The following is a 24,287-nucleotide window of genomic DNA, read 5'->3' on the forward strand; positions in this document are numbered from 1 at the left end:
GCAGCCCATTACCATGAAATGATGTAAATAGCCATTATGTAAGAAGGCCTTATTCACACGACAGCGAAGAACGACCACCACACGGCCGTCACGAAACCAGCGACAGTCTATTGGTGTAATCATACGTCCATTTGTAATGGACCGTCAATACCAGCCTTTAAAAAATAAGACGTCCTACTTTGCCAGTTTCACGGCCAGATAGTCCATATACAACGCAGGTCGTGCGTTTTGCAGAAAAGCGTCTGTGAAAAATGAACCGGTGACCAGTGTTAACAACCGGTTTTCATCAGTGTCGTGTGAATATAGCCTAAAGTAACAGTGCCCCCATAGCAGTGACATGGACAGTGCCCCCATAACAGTAACTTCCACAGTGTCTCCATAACAGCGACATCCGCAGCGCCCCCATAACAGTGACATCCGCAGCGCCCCCATAACAGTGACATCCGCAGTGCCCCTATAACAGTGACATCCGCAGTGCCCCCATGAAAGTAACATCCACAGTGCCCCCATAACAGTAACTTCCACAGTGTCTCCATAACAGTGACATCTGCAGTGCCCCTATAACAGTGACATCCGCAGTGCCCCTATAACAGTGACATCCGCAGTGCCTCTATAACAGTGACATCCGCAGTGCCCCCATGAAAGTGACATCCACAGAGCCCCCATAACAGTGACATCGACAGTGCCCCCATAACAGTGACATCCGCAGTGCCCCATAACAGTGACATCCGCAGTGCCCCATAACAGTGACATCCGCAGTGCCCCATAACAGTGACATCTGCAGTGCCCCTATAACAGTGACATCCGCAGTGCCCTATAACAGTGACATCCGCAGTGCCTCTATAACAGTGACATCCGCAGTGCCCCCATGAAAGTGACATCCACAGAGCCCCCATAACAGTGACATCGACAGTGCCCCCATAACAGTGACATCCGCAGTGCCCCATAACAGTGACATCCGCAGTGCCCCATAACAGTGACATCCGCAGTGCCCCATAACAGTGACATCCGCAGTGCTCCCATAACAGTGACATCCGCAGTGCCCATAACAGTGACATCCGCAGTGCCCCATAACAGTTACATCCGCAGTGCTCCCATAACAGTAACATCCAGTGCCCCATAACAGTGACTCCGCAGTGCCCCCATAACAGTGACATCCGCAGTGCCCCATAACAGTGAACATCCGCAGTGCCCCCATAACAGTTACATCCGCAGTGCCCCCATAACAGTACATCCGCAGTGCCCCATAACAGTGACATCCGCAGTGCCCCATAACAGTGACATCTGCAGTGCCCCTATAACAGTGACATCCGCAGTGCCCCTATAACAGTGACATCCGCAGTGCCTCTATAACAGTGACATCCGCAGTGCCCCCATGAAAGTGACATCCACAGAGCCCCCATAACAGTGACATCGACAGTGCCCCCATAACAGTGACATCCGCAGTGCCCCATAACAGTGACATCCGCAGTGCCCCATAACAGTGACATCCGCAGTGCTCCCATAACAGTGACATCCGCAGTGCCCCATAACAGTGACATCCGCAGTGCCCCATAACAGTTACATCCGCAGTGCTCCCATAACAGTAACATCCACAGTGCCCCCATAACAGTGACATCCGCAGTGCCCCATAACAGTGACATCCGCAGTGCCCCATAACAGTTACATCCGCAGTGCTCCCATAACAGTAACATCCACAGTGCCCCCATAACAGTGACATCCGCAGTGCCCCCATAACAGTGACATCCGCAGTGCCCCCATAACAGTGACATCCGCAGAGGTTCATGAGTCCACAGCAAGGGAAAGTTATTAAAACTGTCTGAACACACCCATAGTCCAAAAACACACATAGATATTTTGTGGTGTTTTTCTGCAGATTATTTTAATTTTAAGCGGTTTCTCATGTTTTTTTTTTTTTTTTTATATGTGTTTTCATTAAAAATGCCAGCTTTAGGTGTTAGCAGAAAGTCTTCGGGGGAAATATGAAATGCAGAGCAGGCAAAAGTTTTTTTTCCTGGTGGTGTTTTTTGTCGCTCTGGTGTTTTTTTTGTTTTTTTTTTAACACAAACTTTTGGCATGTTTTCAGGCATTTTTTATCAAAACGTTCTCAATAGGGTAAAAAAAAACCGCGCCTGAACAACAACAAAAAAAAAAACACCCAGAAAATAATGTGTGAAAAAACACCAGCAGTTTCTATGGCATTTTTATACTGGCAGCCTATGCAAAACACACACATGCGGTTTATTGGTATATTCACACCAGGACTCATTTATAAAAGTTAGACTTCTTTTTGATGTAAAATCGTTGCACAACCTCTTTTGTGCCACTTTTTAAATGCCTGTGCGACAAGGGCGTTTTAAACGGTTCGATACAAAAGAGTGTTGAGGGAGTGGAGTGGGGCGCCAGGAAAAAGGCGTAAAAGTTGCCAAAAGCTACGGTAGCCAGGGGCTGGAGTAGACTTTCCCGCAAGCACAAGGGGGTCATTTATAAAACAGGTGTAAAGTAGAACTGGCTCTGTTTCCCATAGCAACCAATCAGATTCCGCCTTTCATTTTCCAAAGGAGCTGTGAAAAATGAAAGGAGGAATCTGATTGGTTGCTATGGGAAACAGAGCCAGTTCTACTTTACACCAGTTTGATGAGTCTCTCCCCTTAGGACTACCAAAGATGCACCTAATTTATTACGAGGTGCACGCCACCTCATAAATGAGGCGTATCTTCCAGTGGCAGCGCCAGCGTAAAAGGTTACAAAAAAAAAACACCAAAATATGACGGTCCAAATAAATGACTCCCACTGTTTTTGATTACCAGTAAAACATTTTATGCCAAAATCAGGTGCACAGTGATTATCGCTGCCGTGCGACATCGCTATATGGCAGTGCAGCCATTGCACTGAATGGGGTCGCAATGCGGCTCGCAAGTTACCACAACCTCGATCCTAAAATCGCTAAAAACAACACTTTGCCGCAGTCAAAATCACTCTGTAGTCCCAGGACAGATACGGCTTTTTTCTCTTTTTTTAATAAAAAAAAGCATAAAAAAACTGAAACTGATGAAAACCTGCAAGTGTGAATTTACACCAACGTTGTGTATGCTGACTCCTAATTTCACATCAGCAGAGCAATAGTTAATTCTCAGCAGCTGTTCCCTACACAGCAATTAGATGTAATTGTTAAATATCAGCTGACGGCTGCCTGCGGCCATTAACGTCATTGCCTGCTGTGGTTTTATACTGGCGATGACCACAAGGAGAGTGTGATCGAGACAAATTCAATATATCACTGTAGCTACACGTTGTCCCAAGAGCTCACAATCAACAGGCACTGGTAAGGGGTGTTTAAACAGTCATATGTCATTACATGGATTGGAGAATACACCATAGACTGATAAATGGGCAAAGTCCTCATGGAAATTGCTTGTGTTGACTTTGGTTATTTGCTTGTGCACATTTGTATATGGAAATATTGTAGCTGGACTGTGTTCGCTGCATAGAGTGTTCACTGACTATTATATAATGGTTGCTGTATATTACGGCGTGGTTATCTCTGTGGGCTCAATACAGGATATAGATTAGAAAGCATTATTATCCAAGGTTTTGAATGAAGTGACTTTGGATGCTATATGCCAGGAAAGCGCCAACAAGCCTTGCTTGCCCTGAGTGATAGAAAGCCAACCCTGGTTCAATGTACTTTGTTTACTGTAACAAGAGGATAAGGAGCCGGGTTACTGTAATAAGATGTTACAGGGTAATAGGATCAGGAGCCGGGTTACTGTAATAAGATGTTACAGGGTAATAAGAGGATCAGGAGCCGGGTTACTGTAATAAGATGTTACAGGGTAATAGGAGGAGCAGGAGCCGGGTTACTGTAATAAGATGTTACAGGGTAATAGGATCAGGAGCCGGGTTACTGTAATAAGATGTTACAGGGTAATAGGATCAGGAGCTGGGTTACTGTAATAAGATGTTACAGGGTAATAGGATCAGGAGCCGGGTTACTGTAATAAGATGTTACAGGGTAATAGGATCAGGAGCCGGGTTACTGTAATAAGATGTTACAGGGTAATAAGAGGATCAGGAGCCGGGTTACTGTAATAAGATGTTACAGGGTAATAGGATCAGGAGCCGGGTTACTGTAATAAGATGTTACAGGGTAATAAGAGGATCAGGAGCCGGGTTACTGTAATAAGATGTTACAGGGGTAATAAGAGGATCAGGAGCCGGGTTACTGTAATAAGATGTTACGGGTATAAGAGGATAAGGAGCCGGGTTACTGTAATAAGATGTTACAGGGTAATAAGAGGATCAGGAGCCGGGTTACTGTAATAAGATGTTACAGGGTAATAGGAGGATCAGGAGCCGGGTTATTGTAATAAGGTGTTACAGGGTAATAGGAGGATCAGGAGCCGGGTTACTGTAATAAGATGTTACAGGGGTAATAGGAGGATCAGGAGCCGGGTTACTGTAATAAGATGTTACAGGGGTAATAAGAGGATCAGGAGCCGGGTTACTGTAATAAGATGTTACAGGGGTAATAAGAGGATCAGGAGCCGGGTTACTGTAATAAGATGTTACAGGGGTAATAAGAGGATCAGGAGCCGGGTTACTGTAATAAGATGTTACTGGGGTAATAGGATCAGGAGCCGGGTTACTGTAATAAGATGTTACTGGGGTAATAGGATCAGGAGCCGGGTTACTGTAATGAGATGTTACAGGGGTAATAAGAGGATCAGGAGCCGGGTTACTGTAATAAGATGTTACTGGGGTAATAGGATCAGGAGCCGGGTTACTGTAATAAGGTGTTACAGGGTAATAAGAGGATCAGGAGCTGGGTTACTGTAATGAGATGTTACAGGGGTAATAAGAGGATCAGGAGCCGGGTTACTGTAATAAGATGGGTTACTAAGATGTTACATGGATATTGTACTTGTTAGTAACATACATCCATATTGTTTTTTCCTCCTCTGGGTGATTAAGTTCTGCCCCTATAGGGGCAATCTCGAATCATGCTCCGCTCATCAGGGACGTCAGAGAGAAATGTCCGTGATGTTCTGTCAGAGAATGCTGACTTGAAGAAATTCTGTGAACAGATGAGGAGAGAGGTGCGGGCCGTTCTCAGCAGACATGAAGGCATACTCGGCAGGGTGACTACAGAAGTAAGTCGGATGCTGTCCTTTTCCCCCATAACATCCTCCTGTGAAGGTGCTTACCTATACATGTGTCATTGTAAGCAATCATTATCTTTTGTGTATGTTAAGTTTCACCTTGTGTCTTTTCTTCAGGATTCTCCCATAGTAAACAAGCGGGTTGGTGGTGGACGCACAAGGCCCAACCGTGTTGGAGATGTTGGGTTAACAGGAATCCTAAGGAAGCAATGGAACAGCCTCAAGCAGCTGGTGGAGATACTGGAAGCCCGAGGTGAGGGAGATTATTTCAATAAGTGAATCATCATATTCTGTATGGGAGCAATCAGCAGTCATGTAATCTGGCACCATGAATTGCTTCCTAGTCATACCACCCTTACCCCAACTGGTGTGAAGACTCTCCTGGAGAAGATTAATCGCATAGATGAGAAAACGCGCTTTCATCTAACCTTATTTTTCTGTATGTTCTCTACAGCCGCACAATCCGATGTGACTCATGTGATAAGTGTGACTGATCATGAGAAGGAACTAACCCAGCTGAAGAAGGAGGTGGAAGAGCTTAAAGAAGAGCTAGAACAGAGCCGGGAGCTTATAAGTCAACAGCAGCAGCTCCTACAGGTATATGGGGTGGTGTATGGATGGAGCTCTACAACCTGAGGGGCAGAGTTATGAGTGGGGTGATGCGGGATGATGGGAAAGTGATAGATGTTATAGTTTCTGGTAAGATGGCCATGGCCTACACATATAAGACACTTAAGTTAATTGGCAAGGCGTCAAACTAAAGGAACCATAGTTGTATAGTTCATGGCGGAGAAGTACAGCATTGGGCAGTCCTGGGAGGGACATAGAGATCTTAGTACATAATTCAAGCTTGGCTATATGAGGTTGTGGTAAACATGAGGCCAAGGAGATGGTTTCTCAGGACTTGCACATACAAGGTGCCGCCTCTAAGGCCCCATTCAGTCATCCGCAATTCCGTTCCGCATTTTGCGGAACGGAATTGTGGACCCATTCATTTCTCACTATGTGCGGCCCGGATCCGGAATTGCGTACCCGCACTTCCGGGTCCGCAATTCCGATCCTGAAAAAAATAGGACATGTCCAAAACAGTGGACAAGAATAGACATATTCTATTAGTGCTGGCGATGTGTGGTCCGCGAAATGCAGAACGCACATTGCCAGTTTCAGTGTTTTGCGGAACTGCAAAACACACATGGATTAGTGAATGGACCCTAACTTGTGAGGAAACCATGGGTAGACTATAGTTGGGTGACTCCGGGGACAGAGCTAAGCAAGGCATGTGAATAGACGCACGGCTGCCGAGCTCCTCTGCACCATCGGCTAATTCATCCTGAAAGCGGGCGTGCTCCAACAGCTCTAGATTTACCCCTTGGCCACCTGTAACCTCTCCGGTGCACAGTGGGGCCGAGAAATCGCGGCCATGAAACAGAAAAAGGATGCTAAAGGAGTCGAGAGGGAAATCCAAAATGGCAGGACAGCAACTCCGGGTCGGCAGGGCCGCGTGGCGGAGGTACAGAGACATTGCAGCAAGGCTGGAGAAGTATGCCAGGACGCCGATGGCCCAAACCACCAGGGAGATAAATAAAAGGCAAGTGCAACTGCAGGACGAAGCGCTGGCAGACTGAGGCTGCAGGGTTACACATTAATACATCTAACGGATCTGGCGCCCTGCGGGCAGAAGATGACATGGCAACAGGGGCGCAGGACTCTGACGAACCGACCCTGAAAGATGTTATGCACGCCATTACAAAATGCAGCAAATCATTGAATACCCTCACTGTACAAGTGGGAGCCATAAAGGAGGATGTAACTATAGCCATGATCTGAAAAAATTGGCAGAACGCACCTCTGTTTTGGATGGGAGCAGTAGAAGATGCCACGCCACCATGAAACGAGATTTTAAAGAATATGCACGGTGGTTAGACGTTATTGCGGACAAACAGGATGACCTAGAAAACCGGTCACACCGAAATAATATCGGATTGGTAGGAGTGCCCGAAAAATCTGAAAGGGCTTAATCCTACGGACTCTTTTGAGACCTGGTTAAAAGAAAAGTTTGGGGAGGTTGCGCTGACGCCGCTCTTTGCGGTAGAACGAGCTCACAGGATTCCGACTCGTCAACTGCCGCCGGGTGTACCCCCAAGACCAGTGTTAATGAAAATACTACATTACAAAGAGCGTGATATTCTCCTGAGGAAAGCCAGAGAGATGCCAGATCTTACCATTAATGGGCAGAAGGTGGTGCTTTTCCCAGACTTCTCCCAGGAAATACAAAAAAGAGCGAAATTTGAGGACCTCAAGCATCGCCTTAGGGCGTTAAATATATCCTACTGTATGATCTATCCAGCCAAGCTGAGGATAGTCGCATTGGGGAAAATACAACATTCTACGATGATCCAAAGGAGGCGCTGAGGTAGTTGGATCGTCATGAACGACAGAAGCTGAAGCCATCTGAGATGATAAAGAATATGTTCTTACGTTGATATAGCCTCTGCAAACAGTATGGCGATATGTATGTATGTGAGCATGATTGGAAGGTATTAATGCCAGGATGCGGCATAACAGTTGTCACAAGTCAGGAGTGAGCAATCGAGGGTTTAAAGGGATTATGTCACCAGTTTTTGACCCCCCCCCCCCCCCCACATTCAAAAATATGGTTGTGCATGGAGCCCTTGTGATTCCTAATGTGGTCTTATAAGCTAAATCTGTAGGCTCATTTAGTTTAAAAAACGTTTTATCTAACCTGTCATTCATCTCACTAAGGTGCCCAGGGGGATGCTCATGTCTTCCAGATGCCGCCCGCACCCGCCGCCGTTCGTGCCCAGCTCCTCCTTTGCTGTCATCAGCGCCGCCTGAGAATACTTTGCAACGCCTCCGGCTCTCCCTCACTCCCCCCTCCTTCTCTAAGATCCCACGCGTGCGCACAGGCCTGTGCCTGATGCGCCCGTGCGGACTTCTCCGTTCAGCTTCATTGAGCGAAGTGCGCATGCGCCGGCACTTCGCTCAACCTCCCGATGACCTGAACGCCTGCTCGATGGGCCTATAACTTTAAGGGAGTTATACGTTATCTGTTCAGGCATTGCAACCATGGTAGTCCAGACTAAAAGTGATAGAGCTAAGATTGAATACTATCTATAAGGGGTCCTACATGATAAATACATATAAAATGTATAGATATGGCGGGGACAATTACGTTTTTAAGTTGGAATGTCAGAGGGGTAAAAGACAACAATAAAAGGAAGGTAATATTGGATAGCGTAAAACAATACCAATGATGTTTGCAAGAAACACATTTATCGAAAGACCAGACCTTGCTACTTAGTCCTCGTTGGGCAGGACACTGTTTTCATGCTACTTACTCCACGTATGCGAGAGGAGTGAGCATCCTCCTTCACAGGAATATAACATTTACGTGCCTATCCAGATAAATAGATGCAGACGGGAGATTTGTTTACAATGTACTATATTCAATACCCAATGTGTCTTCATAGGTATATATGTACCACCACCATACTCTCCACGTGTGCTTGGAATCGTCCTAGGTTTTGTAACGGAATTACCGGACGTTCCAGTTATACTATTGGGGGATTTCAATACTGTGATACATGCTGAGATAGAATGAGTGTGGGTTCACAATCTACCGGGGTGTACTCGCCTCATTTGGTAAATTACTCCAAGAGGTCTCCCTGCTAGATTACTAGAGGATGAAACATCCGCAAGCTAAACAGTACTCATGTTACTCTAACACTAACCCTGGTTTCACACCTAAGCGTTTCTCAAATGCGCGTTTCTATGCGCGTTTTTTGTAATAGTAAACGCGCGTTTGACGCGCGTTTGGGTGATTGACAGCAGTGTTGTCCAAAGAGTCTATGGCCCAAACGCGCGTCAAACGCGCCAAAAAAAGCTCCTGTACTTGTTTGAGCGTCGGGCGTTTTACAGCGCGTTCAAACGCGCTGTAAAACGCGAAAATGTGAACCAGCCCCATAGGGAAGCATTGGTTTTCATGTGTTGTGCGTTTTACAGCGCGTAGGAACGCGCTGTAAAACGCTCAAGTGTGAACTTGGGGTTAAGGATCTCTGTCAAGCAGAGGCGGCTCTAGACTTTGTGAGCTGTGTCAACCACTGCACGGAGCGGTGGTGTGGTCAACACTCCCCCTCCATGTATCTCTAATGGAAGACTCAGAGAAGCACAAGAGCTGTATCTGCGGCTCTCCCATAGAAACATGGAGGGGGAGTGTTGACCACCGCAATCATTACCTTGCCGATTTTGAGTAAAAAACAATCGTAGAATATAACGAATATTTGACTAATATTCTACAAAATATTCGTGAAATATCGCAAATTCAAATATGACCCCTGCCGCTCATCACTACATTTGAATACCTTCTCTGAAGAACAAAGAAACCTGCTCGATGGGCCTATAACTATAAAAGAAATGGAAGTAGCTTTAAGTGATATGTCCAATAATAAAGCCCCAGGTAAAGATGGGATACCGGTAGAAATATACATATCTTATGCTTTAACACTTCTGCCTCAGTTGGAGGTCTGTGAGGAAGCTAGAGATTCGGGCAGATTACCGCCATCCATTAACGTGGCCATAATTGTACGACTACCAAAACCAGATAAAGACCTTTTGGAAGCAGACTCTTATAGGCCTTTAGCTTTGCTTCCAGTAGACGTTAAGATATTGGCAAAAGTATTGACGAATCGTCTACATATGGTAATAGTCTCTCATACATACTGACCAAGCTGGCCTTATGCCAAATATGTCCACAGCTGTGAATATTAGGCGTCTGTACTTAAATATTTAGGCGGGCCAGGTCCACACCTCGAATGCGGCAGTAGCATCTCTTGATGCGGCCAAAGCATTTGACAGTGTGGAATGGCGATACCTGTGGTCTGTACTTAAGAAAATAGGCTTTGGCCCTGAGTTCATAAAGTGGATACAATTATTATATGCCAGTCCAAGAGCGTCGGTGAGAGTAAATGGCAATCTTTCATATTCATTTCAGATTTATAGGGGGACTAGACGGGGGTGCCCGTTGTCACAGCTATTATTTGTGGTGGCGATGGAACCGCTGGCTGACGCCCTGGGAACTGGAGGCCCAGTTAAAGGCTTTTAATATGGGAATCTCACGGAAAGTCGCACTATATGCGGATGACTTGCTGCTATTTTTAGAGGATTGGGAAACGTCCCGTCCACAAGCTATTAAGGTCATAAATTACTTTGGCCAGCCATAAATTGGTCAAAATTTGTCATAATGCCCCTGTCTAACAAAGGGAACTCAACCCCGGTAGGTATACCAGACCTCAAAGTCGTTACTCTCACTTCTAAGTATTTAAAAGATATATCTGCTGATACACGAGAATTTGGAGACCTAAACCTGGTACCTCTAGTTGATGGGTTCAGAAGTAAAATGCAAGCGTGGACCAAGTTACCTCTTACTATGATCGACAGAGCCAACCTTATCAAAATGATTCTTGTGCCCCAGTTGTTGTATCTTATCCACAATGCACCAACATGGATTCTTTTATAAGGTTAATGCAATCTTTAGATATGGAAACGAGGTGCCCCGCGCATAAACCTAGCTACATTAGAGACCCAAAACACATGGGGGATTAGCTATACCAAACCCTTGGTTGTATTATATCGCGACCCAATTACAACATATCGGGGGCTGGGGAGATGGTGAAAACCTAAAGAAGGCAGGGAGGATTGTGAAGCCTCTTATAGGAAGACAATGTCTACTATCAGCCTTAGAAGATGGTACTTTCTATAGTAGAAGTAAACCATATCAAATACTAGGTGTGATACATAAAATCTGCTGGAAAGCCAGGTCTATGGCTAAAGTAACTGGATATACGGTATATACGCCAATATGGCCGAACTATATGTATAAAGAAATGGGCAAAGTATCGGAAAAGAGGATGTGGGAGCGGTATGGTCTTAATAAGATGGCTCATTTATTTTCTAATACTACTCTAAAAGAATTCACACAACTAAAACTATAATTTAATATACAAGTCCTTTTATTTATAGTTACAGCTTAGACATGCAATACAATCACAAGGAACACAAAGCATTGCTCCGGCACCAAAACATAGTATTATAGACCTTGCCACAAGTCAGGGGAGCACAAGTGGTGTGATATCCCTCCATTATGGAAATGCAACACAAAAATAGGCCATTAGGATTGTATGGAAAATGGAAGCCTGATATAGGAGATCTGACTGAGGACTTATGGGATGGAGTAATGCAGAGTTTTCTAATAGCGGTGAGTGAAGCGCAGAGGGTGTCACAATTATACTAGATGCACAGGGTATACAGAACCCCGGTATTGTTAAAAAAATAAATAAAAAATGGCATACAGAACTGATGACTGCTGCCCAAGATGTAATCGGCAAAATGCAGACTTAATTCATCGGCAAAACTTAGGAGATATTGGATAGAAATTGTGGAATTAATAAATAACGGGTTTGAAGCAAATATAGATGCTACGCCACTAACGTGTGTTCTAGGATGCGTTACGGTACTGCCAGGTATAGCGAAGAAAAAAACGGCCATTATGCGCATTTTATACCAAGCGAGGAAAAGTGTTGCACAACACTGGATTGATCCACAACCGCCAACAATACAAGAGCTAGTAAATGGGGTGCATACCTTGATAAGGTTAGAAAGATATGTCTACCAGAAGAGAGGCTTGATTTAAAAAGTTTGAGATAATATGGTTCTCGTGGTTAAAATACTAGAACATTATTTGAGTACAATAGTAAGATGAACCAGGTATGGATGATAACTGTACGACTGGTGTGAGAAATGTGACTGAGGCCAGATAATGACAAATTGGAGACCTGTGATTGTATGGGACATGCGGGAGGAGATGTGTAACTGATGTATGGTATCAAAGATTCACCGTGGAGATAAATTCTGGACTTTAAATGGTTGCAGGACTGAAGGGGCGATGGAAGGGAGAGGGCGGGTGAAGGGATATGTTATTAGAACACTAAAATGTTCTTTACAAAACCTTAATAAAAATTATCTGACTTAAAAATAGTTGAGCGACTCCTGTTGAAGGTTGTTTTATCCATGTCTTGCACAGGACCACTTGGTTCCTCAGCCGGGTGAGGGTCAGCAATCCCCTCTGTGGGATGCCTACTTTTTAGAAGAACAGCTGAGATTAGAACAAGACCGGGAGGCCTTTGAGGAGCAGAAGATGGCCTTTCAGGATGAGCGGGAGAAGTTCACGGAGGCAGCTATCCGACTGGGTAGAGAGGTAACTGCAGCATTATTACTCCTGTAACGCTACGGATAAGGGGACGGAGCTAGGACACTGGTCTCTAAACTTTACTTCACGTCATATTGTGATAAGCTAGTCTTATGATGGAAGGTAAGTAAACAATCCCACAAAAACTACGTGATGTGGTGGGTTTTGGTAGGTCTTCCACATACCAGCAAGTCTATGCATTCACTAGTGACTAATGTCTTGCACAGCGTCTCCAGTTCGAGGCCAATCAGGCTCTTTTCATGAAGCAGCAATTTTTGAATATGACTCCTGGTCTTGGGACTCCTCCATGGAAGAAGACTCCACCATGGTCTGCGCTTTGTAAGTACCTTTTTATTTTCTGTGTTCTTTTAGAGCCTAGGAATTAAAAATTTTAGCACATTTTCTAATATACATTGGGTAACCTAGGGCCCCCTGATGTCCTGCTACAAGCGCCGGTCATACTGTGCCTCCAGCTTGGTTCAAACAAAGAAGGGAAGCTTCTCGGCACGCGCCTCTAGTGACTTGCCTGAAGGGGGCAGGCTGTGTGGCTAGGTGCAATTCCATCAGTCATAATAGAAAACGGGTCCGGCTAAGCAGAGATGCAGAAGGGGGGCTGGCTTAGCTATTACACTGATTTTTAAGTTACTTGGGCTTTACTCCATTCACATCCAAAGCTGCTTTGAGTTCTGTGCAATTTTAATAGAAACAGACAGCAGTTTATCTCCACCTGGTGTCAGACATGTGACCTAATGGCTTAGCTCTGAGTAATTTCCCACAATGCACTTCTCCCTAGTAGGAGGAACCAGCAACTTTCCCCAGACTTTGCTTTAGACCTGAATGGAGAAGAAACCTGCAACTCAGTCAGTACAATTAAAATAAAGCACAGTATTTTCAAAGTTACTTCAGAAGCTCTGGTGTGACTACCAGCAGATCATAACATTTTCTATAATGGGTCCACTGATTATGTATTCTCTGTATCCATAGCTGCGGACAAGCCAAAAGGCACCTCCCATAACGCCAAACAGTTTACGCCCAGTCAGTCCCGTGCCAGCAAACTGCACAAAGGGTCTGCAGATCTTATGAGCCCAAGCACTGCAGAGCTGTACAGAGTCCTGAGGCTGGCGCCTCCCAGCAGGTAATAAAATGAGTGTCATGTGTAGTTACATAGAAATGTCAAACACTTGCAAATAGTTTTCTACCATGTTGTGTGAACAGTTCCTCTGCTAACCTATGTGTTTCCATGGTCACAGACTACAAACTAACACATGTAGTCTGAATGTAGTCTGATCCTACTTGTTACCGCACTGCAATATTGCTAACATACAAAGGCTTAGAATCCATACAGATGTAATACCGTACGTCTCATATCTGAGCGTTTGTAGGATTGCATTATGTCTACTCAATAATAGGCAAGACTGATGCTCTGTAGAATACATTGCATTCAGAATTAGATTTATTCTGCTGCTATTGTATTATAGCTTAGTGACTAGTTCTATTTTTGTTTAATTTTGTATACCTATCTTATGGATTTTTCCCAGGACCATGATGTCTCATAGATGTGACAGCAGCAGCCAGCTAGACACTGAGTCAGAAGATACTAGCCAGAGATGGAGTGACAGCCTGTCACCGAGAAGCGATTGTAAGTAGTTTCTAGTTCTACTACAATTAATATAATACTGCCCCCTATGTGCAAGAATATAACTACTATAATACTGCTCCTATGTACAAGAATATAGTGTCAGACGTTTCCGTGGCAGGTACCAGGAGATCGGAGACACTGGCAACTCGTGGGTTAAATTGAAGTTCACTGTGGGTCTTATTGTGTCTGTGTTCTGGTGAATGCCACACCCCTTGCTTCAGGTGTTGCTTACTGGTAAATTACCTTCCCCATAAGTAGCCGCTTCTCACTCTTGGAGGTGCGGTTTATAGATTTTCTTCCTGTCTTCTAACTACCTGGTCGGTTGTACTCTGTGGTGCTTCTGGAGTTGCCAGTAGTTTTCTACTTTCAGATAAGTCTTTTCTTATTATTTTTGTGTTTGTTATATTCCTTGTTTGTTTGTATCTGGACCTGAGACAGACTTCCATTCGTCCATCTGGGGAGGAATGGGTTGTCTCTGCTCCTAACCTCATTCCAGGGCCTTATAGGGATATAAGAGCCTAGGTATCCTGCTTATGAATATTCCTACCTTCAAGGTCTAATCATATTGATAGGTAGTTAGGGCCCGGATTAGGGTTGTGTAGCAGGTCACCTATTCCTTCCCTAGTTTCCAGGCCCAGTTACTGTTCCCCTTTCCTCCTGTTTAAGGCTGCATTCGCACATCCGCAATTCCGTTCCGCATTTTGTGGAACGTAATTGTGGACCAATTCATGTGGAACGATGTGCGGCCCCCGATCCAGAACTGCGGACCCGCACTTCCGTTCCCGAAAAAAATAGAACATGCCCTATTCTTGTCTGCAATTGCGGACAAGAATAGGCATATTCTATTAGTGTCAGCGATGTGTGGTCCGCAAAATGCGGAACGCACATTGCCAGTGTCAGTGTTTTGTGGATCCGCAAAAAACACACGGATGTGTGAATGGACCCTTAGTGTGGAGTTTTTTGCCCACACTGATCGTGACATATAACTACTATAATACTGCCTCCCATGTACAATGTGCGACAACACCCAAGTGTTAATTTATTCATAGGTTTCTAGGTTTGGCACTTTGCTGGTTTCTAAAGAATCATGCTGCGGAATTGTCTTATGGACCATACAAATCTTGGTGATTTATGACGAAAATCCACACTTTGAAGATGGCGCCGGACATGTTGAAAAGCCACTGTCAGAAATGTACCAAAAAGATTGTCTAATATCTGAGGAAGTGAGCTCCACTATTGAAGCAAAAATTGTGGTTTTCCCTCAAAAACCCTCTACCTCAAGATCTAATCCTGAACCGCACTTTGATATGGATTTTGACCTGGATGACGGTGAAATTACATCAGAATCGGACTCTGCTTCTTCCACAGAACACAAGGGTCTACCAGACTTGTCAGAAGAAACAATCTTTGTGTCCTATCAGGGCTACCATAAATATTGAAGAATCCAGAGAAACCCATTCCATTCCGGACCAAATGTTGAGGTCTTGGTGATGCAGATGAGTGGAGAGTCCAGAAAAGAGATCAGGAGTCTCGAGAGTTTTTTTTTAAACCAAATAGCCCTTTATTGAATCAAATTCTGTCCACTGGGATAAAACTCAGAGGGTTGATGCCCCTATAGCAAGAATCTCTAAGAAGTCCTCCTTACCTTTTGAAGATGTAGGTCTTATGAGAGATTCTATGGATAAAAAATGTGAATCTCTTCTTAAAAGATCTTGGGAGACCTGCACATCCATGTTGAGACCCAGCATTGCAGCCACTTACACTGCCAGGACCCTTTCCTTATGGTTATCTCAACTAGAAGATTGTTTCAGGAACACCCAGAGAAGATATTTTATCCTCCCTGCCAGTTCTAAAACGGGCTACAAATTTTCACTCAGATGCTTTGGCAGCTGTAGTGAAACTCTGCCAGTTCTGTGGCCCTTTCAAATTCCGCCAGAAGATCTACTTGAGATCGTGATCAGGGGGCAATACTTCTAAAAGCAAACTGTGTAGTATTCCCTGTGAAGGCGACTGACTCTTTGGGTCAGTACTAGATGATATTTTAGATAAAGTATCTGATCGAAAGAAAGGTTTCCCAGGAGAGTTTAGGTTTTTCCACCAACACCAGTGCTTTCATAACCAAAAAAAGGTAGGCCGGATCAGAAAAAGAGTTCAGGCTCCTGGAAGCCCACAAAAGGCAGAGGTTTCCTGTTTAACCAGGACAAGTCTTCAAAACAGCCTTATCAATGATGCCAGGGGAAAACATTTCAAAATCCCCCCCCCCTGGATTCTAGATTTAATTTATCATGGCTACAGACTAGAATTCGCCCCACACCCCTTCGAAAAGGTTCCTGTTAAAAAAAATATATATTAAAAAAAATAAAAGAAGAAAGACCATATCTTCTAGTCACAAATTCTGACATTACTAGAAAAATAAGTCATTGGTCCAGTACCACTAGACCAAAGAGGGAAAATATTTTACTCCCCAATTTTCCCAATAAAAAAAAAACTAATGGTACATTCGGAGCCATAATAAATCTGAAGGGTCTCAACAAACCTATCACTTACAAAAAAATCAAGATGGAGACGGTCAAGTCAACAATCTGCCTACTACCCCAGGACTATTATATGGTAACGCTAGACTTGGCGGACACTTACTACAATGTCCCCAAACACAAAGATAATCAGAAGTATCTACATTTGGCAGTCTACCTAAAAAATTGCCTGGTTCACTTACAATTTCAAGCCCTCCCTTTTTGGTGTGTCATCTGCTCCCAGAGTTTTTACGAAGCTCATGGTGGAGTATTTAGGATTTCTTCATCAAAAAAGATCCTGTTCATTCCATATCTGGACAATTTTTCTTATTGCAGACGATTCTCCGGAAATTCTACTCAAGAATTTACAAATGGTCAGAGACATCCTTCAGTCCCTAGGTTGGAAACTAAATCTAGAGAAGTCTGATTTGTCCCCCAGCTACAGGAAGATTATTATTTATTTATTTTTTTCCTAGAAATTCTTTGGACTCTCACCTTTTTATGAAGTATTTTCTTCTGGATGAGAAGAGTCAGGTAATAATGAGGGATATCAACTTTTTGGTCACATCTGAAAGTGTCCTTCAGGGACATAATGGTAGTTTTGGGCCTAATGACCTCAACCATACCTGCAGTCAGGTGGGCTCCATTTCAGAGAAGAGTTTTGCAGTATTTTCTCTTAACCGCCTGGAACAAGAGCCAATTCTCTACAGTGGTGGTTAGATCCAGACGATCTGAACCAGTGAGTTCAATGGAGATGGGCAGATCAAATGATCATAACAATAGACGCAAGTGGGTCAGGCTGGGGGCCCATTGTGGGGATCAGCTAGTCCAGGGAGTCTGGAGTCCAAGTCTCCTCCTGCTATCCTTAAACTCCTAAGGAACTTTTACGGGTTTTTTTTTTTTTATCTAGCCCCGAGAGCCTTTCTTCCAATCATCCGTTGGAGGGACGTCAAAATTCTGTCGGACAACAGGGCCACAGTAGCCTATATAAACAAGCAGGGGGGCACAAGGAGCCGGAATCTGTCAGATGGCATTTCAGCTATTTTTATGGGCTCAAACACACAAATTCAATCTCAGCAGTTGATCAAAAGGAAGAGAGAATACCCTGGCAGATTTTCTGAGCAGGAGAAGTCTAAAGTCAGGAGAGTGGTCTTTAAACAAGAAGATATTTCTCGAGTTATGCAACAGATGGGAGACCCCAATCTTGGACCTCTTTGCCTCAAGAGCAAACAGGCAAGTGGATCAGTTCTAATTCCTATCCTACAGGGACAATCCAGTCAGAGTAGATGCATTTTCGGGTCCGTGGCCAGTGTGGATGTTGTATGCCTTTCCCCCAATATCCCTGATTCCCAGGGTTCTGACAAAGGTAATAGAAGACAATTGTTGCTTGATTCTGATAGATCCTTATTGGCCCAAAAGGACATGGTTGCCAACAAGAAATCGCTTTACCCTTTCTTTGTCGGACTTAGCCTGTGGCCAGAAAGATTAGATTCCACAACTTAGACTGTCAGGAGATGTCTTGGCCTACCTGGAAGCTACTAGACCAATAAGAAAGTCGGATCGCCTTCTAATTCAATATGCAGGGCAGAACGAAGGTCAGGGGGCTTTAAAAATGGCTATCTCCCGTTGGTTTAAAATGACTATTGCCATGGCTTACAGGGAAAAGGGTGTCCCTCCTCCTTTGGATCTGAAAGCTCATTCAACAAGAGCAATATCAACCTCCTGGGCAGAAGGTGCCTCTGCTTCCTTTTCCCAGATATGTCAGGGTCCCTCCATATTACTGTGGTCCCTCCCTAATTGTTTTCCTTGTTATTTCCTCCTGCTTGGTGCTGTTGGGGAGGCATATGGAAAAGGGGATGATTACACTTACCGGTAATTGGATTTTCCATTTAGCCTCCACAACGGCACTGGGAGTTCCCACCCTAAGTTGTGTTGCATATTTTGATATTTTTGTTTTTGTTAATGATGTATACCTTCTCATCAGAAATATATATTCCTACTCGGCATCACTTATGTTTCCTTGGATACTTACTGGACAAGGTAAAGGAGAGGAGGCTTGTAAACCTTTGTTTCTCCACGTTGTTTCCTGTCCCTGGGAGGCGGGGTACCCTCCTGCTTAGTGCCGTTGTGGAGGCTAAATGAAGAATCCAATTACCGGTAAGGGTAATTATCATCTTTTTAGACTATAAGATTAATCAGACTATAAAACACACCTAGGATTTGGAGGAGGAAATTTTAAATTTTTTTTTTTTCCATAATGAAAGCGGTCATTAGCATCCAAAATAGACGCACTCTTCACCGCGCCCCCCCCCCCCCCCCTCACTCTTCTTCTTTTTTTTTTTTTTGGGGAGGTAGGGAAAGAGACAGTGCATCTTGTTTTGGATGCTAATGACCGCTTTCATTATGGGAAAAAAAACACACATGGGTTCAGAATTAGGCAATGCAAAGTTAATTTTTTCATTTTTACTTGTTTTTATATTAAAACGCAAGAAAAACAATATAAATGTGGGAGTAGCAGGTCAGTTTTACCGCATAGGGAACACTTTAATAATGAGATCTATAAAACTGACAATGTCCTTGGCACCCCATTGTATGCTGTGATAAATAGTGCCAAAGTGCAACTCTTCTTAAAAAAAAAAAAAAAAAAAAAAAAATCCTACTTAAATGGAAAAATAAGTTGTGGCTCTGGGAAGGAAGACTGTGAAAAACGTTATAATAAAAAAACAAATAATTGGGTTACATTTTTTTTTTGTTTTAAATTTTTTATTTTATTTTTAATTTTTTTTTTAGCTCCAGAGTTACAACCCCTTCCTCAATATGTGATTCCATTCAAACTGAGCATGACACCGTATCTTCGCCCCAGGGCTACTCCAGTAAGCTTGCCTCGCAATCACGTAGAACCTCGCACGCCCACTACTGCGGAGCTGTTCAGAGCGTTGCACCTTACTCCTGCTGAAAGGTAAGAAATCGAATGTAAAATTTAAAAAGGGGTAACCACGAGTTTAGAACTTTTTTTTTTTTTTTTTTTTTTTCACTCGCGTATATGGAGGACTCTTCCCGTTCTGTGGGTCGGCGGCAGCTCATGTAGCACCCGCTTCTCTCAAGATTACTTGCAATTGGCTCTTGTTAACCCTTCCTCCCCCTGCATTTAAAAAGTCCCTCACATATAGCCCCAGAAGATACATATGGTATGTAATAAACCCTAATGCTTTCCTTCTGCATGGTCTAGAGAACAATATATTTCTATGAAATTAGAAATGGGAAGGAATGAATTAAAGGGTTCTGGGACACTTCTGAGACCACTACCCTGGCACTTAGAGGAGGAAGGGAGCAGGAAAGCTACTAAGCATGTCTGTCCACTGCTGAATGCAGGAGAAGGTGGACCAGATGAAGAAACAGCAGGGGGAGCTACTAGAGAAGAATATGTAATGTCCATAAAAAAAGGAATACTCCATTTGAAATGTTTGATTCATGGTGTGGTAATACTTTATCATGGGATAACCTTATTTAAATGACTGGTCTCAGTGGTTACAGGTCTCCAGGTGGCACATCACTGCTGGGTCACGTGCCGCTTGAGGACATGCCTCGGCTGAGGCCAGTCATGGTCTACAACAGCAGACATGACATGAAAAGTTTATAGGATGGGGACAGGGAGACCACTGGAGAGCAGGTTGGTATTTGCTTAAGTGCCACACAATACTTTTTTTTTTTTTTTTCCCAAGGGGTTGTCCAGGAGTGAAAAACATGGCTGCCTTCTCTATGGAAGTCAATGGGACACAGCTGCAGTACTGCACACATCCTGTGGACAGGGGTAGGGCTGTTTTTTTGGGAAGAAAGGACATGTTTTTTTTTTTTAATCCCAGACAACCCCTTCAAAGTTATGTGCAACTTTTTTTTTACATTCAACTTCTCTGCTTCAATCAGTGAGGGTCTGTTAGTTGGGACCTCAGTTGACCTCTAGAATGTCTACCTTTTTGTATGACGAATGTACAGCAGAAAATGCATGGAGACCAGTGAGAATCAACTTTTTATTATGGTTGAATAGCTTTGCTGACTTCTCTCTTCTCTGGTCTTATAGCATACCATCCGGAAAGAGAAGACGTGGCGATGAGTTAAGAAGGTCCATCCTCCATCATTGCCACCGTAGAGCCAGCATCTCCAAGGCTGCGGACTCTCCTTGTTGCAGGGAGAATGCCGGGAGAAGCGAGGAAGCACCACCATGTCCTTATGGTTTGGCCAGGGCAGATTTCGAGATGGATTCTCTGTCTTCTGAAGATAGCCAGCAGGCACATGAAGAAGCGGACATTCCCAACAGTGAAATACTGTCCTCAACTAAAGAGAACTCTGAATGTTTTGACAATGACTCTTTGTATAGAGTGACTCCTCTCCATGATGCCACCCATGTTCACTATGAGGAGAAGGTGCCTCATCTGAAGGTCGACAGCCACTATTGCAATCAAGACAATGATGAAAGATTGTGGCATTGTCAAGAGGTGGATGAAGACAAGTATTCCAACAGGGTCTATTCTAAAGGCATCCTTAAAAGCAAGCCAAAAGAGACCCTCCGTGCTAAAGACCACTGTAGGAGTAGATCTCGAGAGACCCTTCATCCTCAGGATGCGTGTATAAGAGCAAGCAGAAGCAGATCACAAGAGAGACTACCGTCTAAAGACCAGCGTAAAGCTAGATCCAAGGAAGAGCTTTACCACAGAAGTCACCCCTGCCACCAACCCAAAGCTCATTTTGAAGATGACTGTACCGCTGAAAGAAATGAGGGACCTTCCCACTGTACTTCCAACAGGAGAAGGTCTCTGGACTCTCTTCACCACAAACATGGCCCCAAGATCCAGCCAAGAGAGTGCCATTCTCTCCATAAAAGGTCATCCCGTCACCGCAGAGACTCCTTGTATACCTCAGGCCCAGGACGTTCACCCCTCCATTTCCGGCGCTCTTGTCCATCTGTCAGAAATGCTACACCTTGGGCTTCCAGACATGTGGAATCAAACTTTTGTGCGGACCTGTTGACCCAGTTTCTGGATAGCTCCTTTTAAAGAACTGGAAGAGATTATTGGAACTTGTGTTGGAAAATTACTTAATCACTTTATTGCAGGATGAATGCCTTTAATTGAATGAACCCCTTTATTTACAAAGACTTGTCACCTTTTTTCTTAATTTTTGGTGTCTAGGAAAGCACTTTTTGCGTTGGGATTCCCTACCTAAAGGTGCCCAACATTAAACTTGTTAGAAGACCTACATCCATAATGGTCTGACAACTGGAACCCCACGAATTACATGATGGAACAGTTGTCGGCAGTTTTCCACGAGAGATCCTACCTATGCCTCCCCTTGTGCTCCCATTGATGTCATATGAGAGGGCATTGCCCATGGGTGTCCTTTGTACGATTGGTAGAGGAACCCACAGGTACTCTACCTAGTGGTCTGATCATAGTGGGGGGTGAGGGATTGTATGGAACACGTTTTATAGAGCACTTGCCACATTTTGCACCTTTGAGCACATAGTAATTGGTTTGCTTTTGTGTGTCAATAAATCACTGATCCTTTGGGGTTTTTTGTATTTTATATTTTAATATAGTGAACCCTGGTTGTGGTGGGCAAAATCTAGCATGATCATGGGTCCCTAATGGGCCTGTCAGAAGCTCACTTGGGCACTACTGCTGAGCAGGAATAGGTACATGTTCAGAGAGTAATATCCTTTCATGATGGGATGAGTGATTACATATCAAGGAGGTGTGAGATGGCACATGATGGGGGAACGCTCCCTTAACCTCCAGATGTCCAAGGTCACCACAATAAAAATAAAGGCGTCCACTTTTGGACAGTTCATTCATAAGAGAGGTCCTACAAGATCAGCAGAGGGACCTTTAGAAATCAACATGTGTTCAATTCCCCCTGCAGCACCACCACAGGTAAAAAGAAGTATTGCACGCTAACGAACATGCATGGTCCTCCACTGTGAGACTCCTTTTGGGTCTTGAACAAGGTGGCTCCTCTACTGAAGGGGTTATCCAGGATTAGAAAAACATGGCTGCTTTCATTGTCTGCATCACACCTGGCCACAGGTTGCTTTTAGCTACTCGAGCTGAGCTGCAATACCAGATGCAACCCGTGGAGAAATGTGGTTCTTGAAACTTTTATTTTCTGAGCATACAAGATAATAAAATTCTCAATCCTTTAATAAAATGGCTAATATTTTACAGAATGGATGCAGATCTGTACATACAGCTGTCTGGCTCCTTAAAGTGAGCTGAGGCTAGGATGAAGGGCCCTGTGGTGCATACATGGCAATCTGAAGGACTGTAAAGTGCATGCAGAAAAGCATTGAGGCCCACTGTCCCTGTGAACAGTAGGGGTCCCATCTGACAGACCCCCTCACTGCCAATAATTTGGAGGCTGTGTTCACACGGATTAAATTCCCTGCAGGAAAACAATTTTTCATGGCATAATCTGCATTCACTGCTGCCAACTGATTCCTATTGACCCTGGTCCACGCAACCACGTGAACAGCTGTTTAAAAAAAAAAAAAAAGTAGCGTTCCTCATTAAAATCTATGGGGATGGGCTAAAATAGCGATTGGTGCGGCTGAGGCTACATGACTATTGTGCAGCATTGCATCTAAGGATCGTCAGTGGTGTCGCAGTGCAATATGCGATGACTGCAGAAGGTCACGTTTGCCATTTTGGTTGCACAAGACTATGCCATCGTAGACCACAAGACAAGTCATGTGACTTTGCTGCAATTTTGTTGCCTTTTTAGAGCTTTCAAAGTCACATGACAGCAATTTGCAGACTAGTTGCAAATTTTTTTTTTTTGTTATGCAATGTTCCTTGTCGCCGTGTAGCCCGCCTATTCTGTGCATTTGTCGGCAGTGTTTCCGTCAGCCAACGAATCCACCGTTATTTTTGCTAACTCCGCCTGCACACGTGAACGTATATGAAGTGGATTTTGCTGCATTTCTGTGACCAATCCGTATCAAAATCCCCAAAATTGTGTAGCGGATCTGCCCCAAGCATCGCAAAGGATGAAATCTGCACAAAGAATTGATGTGCTGTAGATTAAAAGATTTTTGACCGCAGGTCAATTTCTCCTCTGAGATGATCTGCCCTGTATGGACAGGATCTGAACGCACCGCATCGTAGAGGGCGTTTGTGGCTGTAATTCGGAGCTAAGGCCTCGTTCGCATCTGTTTGCAGATCCGGCAGCCGTTTCTGGCACAGAGCAATCACACCGCCGGATTCCTGTTGACTGCAATGGGGTCTGGCAGTGATATGGCCAATTTACAGCAAACATGGTAAAAAAATAAAATAAATGCTGTACTTTATGTCCAGCTGAAATATTGCATTTTTGCAGAAAATCTGTCAGCACACCATCGGACCCCATTGCAGTTAACAGGGATCCAGTGGTGAAGTAAAGGATCTGGCAGTCTGCGCTGTGCTGGACGGCCTGGCAGATCCACAGACTAAGATGTGAAAGGGGCCGAAAATGCTCCCACGATACAGCAGTCTGCTAAGGCCTATGGGGAGCATCACATCACCCATTGCAGCGGCTGAAGCCCCGCTCACACATCATTTTACAGCTATAAGAATGTCTGAGAACCTCCGCCGATGTACTTATTTCACCTCTTACGGACGTGTGACTGGACCCTAAGTGTTCTGCAAAACATGGACACCGGCAATGTGCATTCTGTTCTG

At 44.2% G+C, this 24,287-nt stretch overlaps 1 protein-coding gene across 1 annotated transcript; it reads left to right on the forward strand.

The window, feature by feature from the left end:
- The first annotated feature begins 5,003 nt into the window (after nt 1-5,003).
- LOC122922980 lies at nt 5,004-22,127 on the forward strand. Its single transcript, XM_044273767.1, has 9 exons — nt 5,004-5,153; nt 5,280-5,415; nt 5,617-5,759; nt 12,262-12,435; nt 12,654-12,765; nt 13,411-13,561; nt 13,965-14,065; nt 19,369-19,537; nt 20,657-22,127. Exons 1-9 carry the CDS (start codon nt 5,004-5,006, stop codon nt 21,627-21,629), a joined length of 2,109 nt encoding a protein of 702 aa, XP_044129702.1. The 3' UTR covers nt 21,630-22,127.
- Nucleotides 22,128-24,287: the final 2,160 nt, after the last annotated feature.

The sequence above is a fragment of the Bufo gargarizans genome, unplaced genomic scaffold (genome assembly GCF_014858855.1).
Source record: "Bufo gargarizans isolate SCDJY-AF-19 unplaced genomic scaffold, ASM1485885v1 original_scaffold_1098_pilon, whole genome shotgun sequence".
Lineage (NCBI taxonomy): Eukaryota > Metazoa > Chordata > Amphibia > Anura > Bufonidae > Bufo > Bufo gargarizans.

Bases quoted from the DNA above. Each gene is read 5' to 3' on its own strand.
- LOC122922980 (XM_044273767.1), top strand. From the start codon at position 5,004: ATGCTCCGCTCATCAGGGACGTCAGAGAGAAATGTCCGTGATGTTCTG. The intron at 5,760-12,261 runs GTATATGGGGTG...TGTCTTGCACAG, and splicing joins AACAGCAGCAGCTCCTACAG to GACCACTTGGTTCCTCAGCC. The intron at 19,538-20,656 runs GTAAGAAATCGA...CTGGTCTTATAG, and splicing joins CACCTTACTCCTGCTGAAAG to CATACCATCCGGAAAGAGAA.